This window comes from Centruroides vittatus, unplaced genomic scaffold, assembly GCF_030686945.1.
Source record: "Centruroides vittatus isolate TY-2023 unplaced genomic scaffold, ASM3068694v2 scaffold_3046, whole genome shotgun sequence".
Lineage (NCBI taxonomy): Eukaryota > Metazoa > Arthropoda > Arachnida > Scorpiones > Buthidae > Centruroides > Centruroides vittatus.
This window is the reverse complement of record NW_027122699.1, coordinates 1146990-1156119: the sequence shown is the minus strand read 5'-3', so window position 1 is coordinate 1156119 and position 9130 is coordinate 1146990. Positions and strand designations below refer to the sequence as shown.

The window sequence follows — 9130 nt, the reverse complement described above, 5'->3', positions numbered from 1 at the left end:
TTGATGACATTTTAATTATACAGAAGCTGAAACCTAATGTATGCCATATATTACAATAACTCTACAACAATTGATATGGCCTCATGTTAAAATTCGATTGGGAAAGCCATAGCGAAGTTCCTGGACCTTTGTATTGTGTTTAAGAGTGGCCACGTATTCGCAGATAAATACCCCAAACCCGTCTATGTTGTTTTTTATATTGTCGGCATCTAATAGGGGTCTATATCTATAAAACAGCAGCATTTGGGGCACTCTTAAAAAGAGCCCAAACCCATCAGTCCGACATCGCAAATGATATGTGGGAGTTAGAATGTTTAAAACGAATGTCGATAGCACACTGTTACAGTTACGAGTTAATACCGATTATCAAGGCCATCTTCTATAGTGCACACGTTAGCATATACTATAGAGGACGGCCTTAATAAGCTTTGAAGTGGGACGGTTACGTAGACACAAACACAAAACCATAAATGCATAGTAGACGACGACCCCGGATCGAATCCGACCTACTAGGTCGTGGCCGAACAATTAAGTGCCATTTTGGAGTATAAATGCAATTTAAACATATACAAACTACTTGCCGACAGTAAAGATAAGATAGAAAATGGCAGAACCCCCGATGCTTTCCATACTGTTTTGTGACAGCAATTTGATAGAAATGTAATGTACATAGGATCAACAAATAGATTGTTGGTGCAAAGACTGGGAGAAGACTGATATGATGTTAATAAAAACAAACTGCAGCTCTAGCACAACATGCAAGCGAGCAGGGAGTGTTTCCACGATGGACCGAGACAAAGGATTGTAAAATGAGTATTCAATAACCACAAACTAAGAACCCGAGGACTTCGAGATATTTGCCACAACACCTAAAGGCAATTGCATCGATGGTAAAGACATCATATGTATTTCCACAGCACAACAATCGATAATAGATAATACAGTAAGACCCCATTTAATGCGGGGAGATACATTCCTAGACAACAAAGCTGTTTCGTTTAGTGCTTTACTAAACGAAACAGCATTACATGAGATATTTTAACACAGAGTAAATAGGGAAAGGGGAACAAAAATCTACAGATTTTACTTTAATTTTAAGTTATTTTTATATTAATTTGCATAATAATGTGTGTTAAATAACACACAAACATACGCACGCAGAAATATAAAGTTCATTTTTGTGGCAAAGGTCTTGGCTCTTCTGAAATTCTTGATTTTTGGCATAAAGTCGCGTAGTTTCATTTGTCGCTTTCTTTTTCTTTCCTTAAGCAAACGTAGGTAGCAGGAGATGGCATCCGAAATGCCTCGTTTCGCTTTTGCACTCCTTTCAAAATCTGAATCGTTTGCTACAGTTTGATCAACAATTTCATTTATCATTATCAAACTTTTACTAAGGAAATCTGCAGAGAAATTCTTTGGATTCTTCGTTTCCAAAATGACTATTTTTCAGTTCTATGCGAATTCCTTGTTCTGCCAGTTCTCGAAGATCGTCGTAGGTAAGGCTCTCGCCAGAAACCTGCAGTAACTCCTCGACATCTCGCTCGTCTACATCTCCTAGTCCTGCCGTATCAATTAGGTCGACAATAGGATCTTGTCGTCGAGAATCCTCGAATACCTCCAGCCGTAACTTCTTCCACATTCCAATTGTGCATTTATCAGTTAATTCTTGTCAATATTTCCTATGGCATCGACGATGTTATATTTTTTGCAAAATTGCACCAAACAAAGATAGGTTTAAGGAAAATACAGCGGTACGACGAATTGCCACCTTTTGCCGATCGGTTCGTGTTCGGGAATAATCGTATTATATACGAATCGACGAAATGCAGCATTAATTTGAATCGGCATAAATTTTCAGGTTTTTTTTAGGTTTTGAGCAGACCGCATTATATCAAATCTGTTAATCGAGGAAGCGCTAAACGAGGTCTTACTTTGTAATTAAATAAGGCTGTATACAATTTCGCCAACATCACAACCTTTTTTGGAGTGTTGGAGAATAATGCAAAGGAGAACAAAAGTAATAATAGCAAGGACTATGTATAACAAAGTAATAGGTAAAAATGGTCATAATATTGAAAAATTGGAAGCTTAGCAAAAGCATCTGTGCCTCATTTGGCTCTTACGGGAGAAAACCCAGACGGGAAATACTGTAATTTCCAATATGCATCCGGGTGAAATAAAGTTGCCAATCGATTAGTAATTACAGCCTCCGTGGATGTAATAATTCCTAACAAATTAATGTGTTTTGACTGCTTATATATCGAGATTAAAGGAACGGAACGGAGGATCGTAGTTTTTGATCGTTCAATACTTGCTATGGACTTTAGTGGGTGATCCGTTAGCCCCGCATTTGTTTGATTTTACAATATATGACATAGACAGATGTTGGGCGAGGAAGACGACGGTCCTAGGACGTAATTATTTCGCCGTTCGAAATTGCTCTTGAAAGGAAAATGAATTTAGCACATTATTTTACTCGGTTAGGAACAAAAATTAATCCCAATAACACGATAATTTGTAAAGCTGGAAAAGCTGCATAAAGACGTTAACTTTAATTTATTAAAGAATAAATTGAAGACGGTAGACGAGATATCGTAGGAGTACAACTCGCTCCTTCGCTTTCGTTTTATATTTTCGACACGCAAAGAACAAAGCGATCGAAACAATACATAACCTAATCTATCTGTCGGTGGTAACGAAAATCATTTCCAATAGGATTCGTCACAACGGAAGAAAATGATTTGCCGCAAACTTTCCGTTTGGTGTTTCCCAAACTCGTTGCACCGTCCCCTTTTAGTTCGTGTATTTCTAATTTATGGTAGCCTATACACGAATATGTTTTTGAAGTTAATTTTGTCCCTTCGTCTTACGTCTTGCCTTCTGGCATCCCTCGGAAGCGTAGCACTCACTTTGGGAATAGCCAATCGAAGTAGACTCAAAATAACAGTTAACGTATAGGCTACGAAAAATTATTTTGTTTAGATTGGGCAGTACCTGGATGAAATGTAAACAGATTAAAAATAAAACCTGCTTCGGTCGTCGAGATTTGGAAATTTCACAAAAGAATTAACAATGACAATAATATAATATAGTAAAACCCATCAAAGCAGGGTGGGGGAACTTAGTACCGTGCGATTCTGCTTTACACGGATTTTACCATAGAAATATTTCAAATAAACTTAATAATAGTATTTTTTCTGCTTAGCTGTAATTTTAACATAGGTTTGATTAGTAAAACGGTGAAATCTTGCACTAGGTGTGCTGAGGGAATGCTCAAGGGGGCACTTATATGGAAAACCGGCCACTATTTAGATGTTAGATGCATGAATAAAATCCAAAAAGCTCCACTTTGCTAGCAATCGGCCGGGTGCCGACCCCTAACCAGTATATGGTAGTTTTACCGGGTTGCATCCAGCCCGACTGGGATGTCGACAGTTTGCAAATTGGATTGGACGACGGGTGTCTGCATTGTCTTTTGCAATCGTCCCGGTGGATCTCGGACGATCGAGGATGCCAAAGTACCGTCTGCATTTGCACAACAAAATATTACTAACATTTATCAAAATTTTTCTTTCCTTTATTTACGAATGTAAATATTAAACGTAAAATTACGAATTTCTACAATTTATTTTTCCCATTATTTCTTACGAGGGCCTTTTACATTCTTCCCAGTTTATACAAATCATAGTAAAAATAAGAAATAAATACAAGTTTGGGAAAGTTTCGATTAACGTCCGGCACCGGGCCCCAATCTGTCGACGGAGCGAATTCTGTACAGATGCCTTCCGTCGTTCCCGCGCGGGAAACACGTCGACTCGGAAAAGAAATTCGCGGGTCGGCGGCGGAGTCCGATTCTCTCGCTGCCCTTCGATCCGGTCTCTTCTGCACTATTTACATTATATTTTGCTGTCGGGAGCATGGCTCTCGTTTGGCCGAAATAGTTTTTCGTCTATACATAATAATAAAATAAATGATTAACTATCTAGCAGCCGTATGGTTGTTCATCAGTAACGTCTGTCTGTACGTCTTCGGAGGTAACTGCGGCGTACCCCCGCCCATCTGTAGAGGACGAGTGGCAGAAGAGGTGGAGGGTCCCGCGGCCGGAGCGGAAGTCTCTATCACAGAAGAACTGTTAAGTGCCGTCGAGTGCGCGGCGGAGGACGACGGCCCGTTGGCCAGAGTCTGAGAGTGCCGCCTGGGTGCGGGCGGAGGAGCCAGAGACATCTCCAGTGCCGAATTGCGACGGGGCAGGGTGGCGTCCACCGGAAGACCGCTCCAGGCACACGGAGGTCGGTGCGGATAAGTCAGGTGAGACGAGGAATGCGTACGAGGTAGAGTTCCCGATCCGCCGGGATCCCTGCGCGGCGGAAGCGGAGGTGGACTCGTCTCTCGCGGAGGCAACAGGGGTGCGTCCGGAGCCTGTTTTGTCTTCGGAGAAGTGTCGCCCAAGGAAAGTTCCCTCTTTCTTCTGGGTGGAAGAGGCGGCGGCTGTATCGAAGGAGGCAGCGGTAGAGGCAGTGGCACCACGATGTTATTCGTCTGTCCCATGGTGTTGTTGGCGGAGACGGCTGGCATCGACGATGTTCCTACATAAATTATAACTTGGTAAATTTCCAAACCGTATAAAATATGACGATTTATTACAAGCTCCCATCTGATTACCTGTTCCTATCATCACGTGTGCAAATACGCTATGATCGCTGTTTAAAGATATGGCCGAATGAGGTGGAGGCGTCAGAGGGGTAGAAGGCGTGGGAGGAGTGGTCACGCAAGGAGACGTACTGTCGTCTTCGTCCTGGTTAATCTGTTGAGTACTCAAGCTGAAACTGTGCAAATCCGTCGGAAGTGGCGGAGGATGATGAGCAGAGCGACCGGATAATCTAGCTTTGATGCCCGGCGATTTTAAGGGAATATCTGGCCATTTTCGGGGCTAAACGGAAACGGATTACGTCGTGTCAAAAGAAATAACCATCTTTAATTGCTTTATAATTTAATTTCTCTTACAAATTTGGGTGGTTTGCAGCCTCTGGGTTCAATTTCTAACGATTTACTGTACAAATAGTCTTCAAATTCTTTTTCCGTTCTTCCGTCAAGAGGATCCAAATTTTCGACAAAATGCTGAAATGGAATAAAAAATTATTTGTATAATAATTTTAAAAAATCGATTTATATGATCAACGAACATACCCTGATGTCGCTCTGAACCGTTAGGCAATACGGTTGATTTTGATACTGCTGAATTTCACCCGTAATCTCTGCCACTCTCCTTCTTTTACTGAAATTTATCAGTTCGGAATTGGGCAAAAAGTCGGGATTACCTTCTTCGATGTGTAAGATGTTTGTTAAATACATTCCTACAGAAACAAAAAATAAATAAATAAATACACACACACACACACACGAATGCTTTTGTCCTAATGAAATATTTTATATTTATACTATATATTATTTTCTAAAAATTTGGAGGTTTTTATATTATATATTCTACATAAATAACAGATTATTGAATTCTGTCAGTCGAGACATTTCTCTGTTCATCATCTAGGTTGACTGAATATCGCATATGGTCCATTAAAAAGATAGTCTCTTATGTGTTAGAGCAGGGATGGCGAACTTTCTTGATTCCGCATGCCACATTGTAAGCATACTTAGCTTTAAACATGTTAATGCGTGCCAAAGTCTTAATCTTTGAATAATCATATTTAAAGAAATTAAAAGAATACACTTTAATTCAAATAAATGTAAAAAATCTGATCGAAAAAAGGATGGTCAAGTGATAAACGGAAAGGACGACCGAAGAAGACAGAAATCATATGATTCTTTACGTGCCAGATGATTTCTCCGACAGGCCACTTTGGGCACGCGTGCCATAGGTTCGCCACCCAAGTTAGATAAATAAGAAAACAAGTGCAAAACTGTTAACTCGTACGTGATTTTCCGAGAGACTACGCTTAGCGCTACGGAGTAATACATTAATGTAAACATGCTGCCAGGCGAAAGGCAGTGATCCGCATAGAAATACGCAACGCACACATTTCATTTCGTTGGAGCATGTTCCGAGAGTGTGAAATGTTCTTTTCGATCTGTGTGCTAGTTTTCATACGAGTATTTAATGTGGCAGCACAAACTTGAATACGCGTCCCAGTTGGGAAAATCCCAGCAGAAACTAAAAAGAAAAGCTTTAGGTACTAAAGCAAAGCTCAAAATAATAATGTTTTAAAAGATTAATCCAGTTTTAAATATTCAGATCTCTTTATCTACTAATCCTGTAAGCACTATTATTCTACTTCTGCAAAACTCTGTAATATGGAAATTTTCAGGAACACATAGACACACTACATTATAAGAGAATGATTGTGAGATTCGCCGACTGTAAATGTTACATGTCAATAATTCATGTTCAAAAGACATTTATAGATGAATGCTTCACAGAATTTTGGATATACAAACCTATAATCTCCTTAAAATTTATCTGGAAATTTAATATTTATTCATTTCAAATACTTCAAAGTTATAAATGAATTATATTGGGTTGTTTGGAAAGTAATTTCATTTTTTCCATAGAAAAATAAACACAATATTCTTATAATAAATAAATATTTTATTGAATTATATATTGACCATTTTGGTCAAATACCTGTTGTCATTGTTTCTGGTATTAGCACGATTTCACATTCATAAAAGTTTTGATCGTCGTTTACAAAAAACTGATCCAAGTGATTTTTGACATTGTCATTTCAAGTAAATGTCTTACAGTTAAAAAAATTTGTATAGACCGGAACAAGTAATAATCCGAGCGTGCCCGATCTGGCGAATACGGTCGGTGCGATAACGCATCCCCCATCTAAGCTATAACAGTTTCTGACGAGTTACCAAACTTGTGTGAAATTTGGCATTACCGTGGTAAAACACTACACTTTGTTTGTTGATCAATTCTGGCCTTTTCTGTTTGATGATATTACTCAATTCGTTTACTCTATGGCAGTACACTTTCGAATCAATTGTTAAATTGTCTGGTAAAAGCTCAAAAACAAATTTCTTTAAAATCCCACCATAGAGAGCATCTACCTCTACCTTTAATAACATGTGGAACCCATATATCGAGCTTTGAAACGAAACCAATTCGTTTTAAGTAATAATAAACGGTTCAATTTAACAGATTTAATCTCTTAGTGATTTCACGGGTTGTTATACGGCAGATTGCTTCGATCGGTACCTTTATTTTGTTTTCGTTGGCTCCAAATGGCCACCCGGAATGTGGTGTATCTTCGATATTAAAATTGCCAGAACACAATTTTGTAAACCAGTTTTGGCACCATCTTTCTCTCAACACATCTTCTCCAAACATGTACCACAATTTTTTTTTTGTTTGAACGGCATTTTGGTTTTTTGGTTATAAAAAAGCAAAATACGCCGAAAATGATGCTTTCGATTTTCCATATTTGATGGGTCGCCGAAAAAAATCAATTGTACAGAATCAAACAAAATTTTTTACAAATAAGCCTTAAAATGTCAGCTGTCAAAGTATATAATGAAAATGTGGTTTAAAATAAAATTGGCTGGTAAAAATACATCTAATTCCTCTAGTAATAAAAAAACGAAATTACTTTCCGAACAACCCAATAATTACCGTTCTCTCTGTCCTGAAGAACAATGTACATTTAATTTTTCATTTTATGAAAACATACATACCACAAAATGGCACACAAGGAGGATTGATCGATCTCAGTTTTTCTTGATATTTCTTGAAATGATCCGAATTTAACTCTTGTGCTTCTTCCAAAGCTTTCTTTAAACTGTATTTGATTGCCTAAAATAAAAATGATAGAATTAAAGTTAAATTCTAACTAAACAAACATCGTTTGAAACACAAGCAAAATCAATTTTGCTTTATCTTTTCTAAATTGCAAATATAAAAATACAAACACTATGCGTATGCTCTAGACGATGAACACTAGCCGAATTCATAGCACCGACTACTTCCACGACTCCGTTAAAATTATTAAGTTCCTGTAGAACGATCATAATTTCTAATATTCTAGAGACGACGGCTACTCTTTCTTCTACGTTTTCCGTTTCCAGTACACATTTCATTAACCAGAAGCTAAACTGTAACGATAAAAGACGTGTTAAAATAAAACCTACTACTTTAGAAATAAAATGCCTTGTAATTGTTACCGATGATGAATGTCGCATCATTTTTAAAAGATTTGGGGATGTTTTGTGTTTATCTTTTTTGGTCCACACGCTTCCAACAAGTTCTGATGGCTTTATAGCTCGATATAAGTCAAATTCTAACAGTGTCAGCTGCCTGGCAATTTCAATAGGATGCAACTGGAAAAAAAATTAATGAAATCATCTTAAAGTAAGATTTTGTTTGATTATGAAATATAATCAATGGGCATCTGAAAAAAAATTCACACAAGTTTTTGCAACATAGACTTTTTTTGAAGGTAAAAAAACTATGAACTAATAGTTAATTGAAATGTGGCAAAAAGCTATACATCATTTTTTTGTAATTCTGCAAGTCCCATTGTCAAACATGGTTGATTTTACTTCAGACATGCAGTGAAGTTTCTATATGAGATTTTCATTCACATTTTTGAACAGTGCTTTATACTATTGTTTTCATCCTTTTTCTCATTGCAGACAGCAAAATCATAATGATTTCACATAGGCCAAGTTATACATAACTATGAATTATGCTTATTCATTAAACTTACAGTAACTCTATATAAGCATATGTATGTAACAAAATACATTCAATAACTCTAGATTTCTGTTTAACTGTCATCTGTAATCAAGTGCACCCACTTTGGTACAGTTGTATATTTTTTGCAGACTAGTACTGGTCCATGGATCGATGGTTGAAAAACACTGTTTTATATGATTGATCAGCTGATTCCTGTTTTTGCCTTTTTGTAAATAGCTGACTTGAGAATTGCCCAAAAATTCTCAATTGATCTAATTTGTGTCACATTAGGTGGGGTTGTTCTCTTTTTGAAAAAGGTGATGTTTTCTTGCTGCAGGTAATGCAGTATAGTTTTGGAATAACAGAAACTTGCCAGGTCTAGGTATAAGACAGTCTGCTTGAGACTACTCTTTTTGAATATAAGGAATCAAGTAATGT

The 9130-nt window shown here is 37.6% G+C and overlaps 1 protein-coding gene across 1 annotated transcript in view; it reads right to left on the bottom strand.

Moving 5' to 3' along the window:
• Positions 1-3555: 3555 nt before the first annotated feature.
• Positions 3556-9130, bottom strand: part of Sos (Son of sevenless) — a 57063-nt gene continuing 51488 nt past the window's right edge. Inside the window, exons 18-24 of the mRNA XM_067285848.1 lie at positions 8179-8334; positions 7927-8109; positions 7693-7810; positions 5188-5354; positions 5005-5118; positions 4663-4930; positions 3556-4586 (exon numbers count right to left, since the gene is read on the bottom strand). Coding sequence (XP_067141949.1) covers positions 3979-4586; positions 4663-4930; positions 5005-5118; positions 5188-5354; positions 7693-7810; positions 7927-8109; positions 8179-8334 — 1614 coding nt within the window. The 3' untranslated portion in view covers positions 3556-3978. The remainder of the gene's footprint in view (positions 4587-4662; positions 4931-5004; positions 5119-5187; positions 5355-7692; positions 7811-7926; positions 8110-8178; positions 8335-9130) is intronic.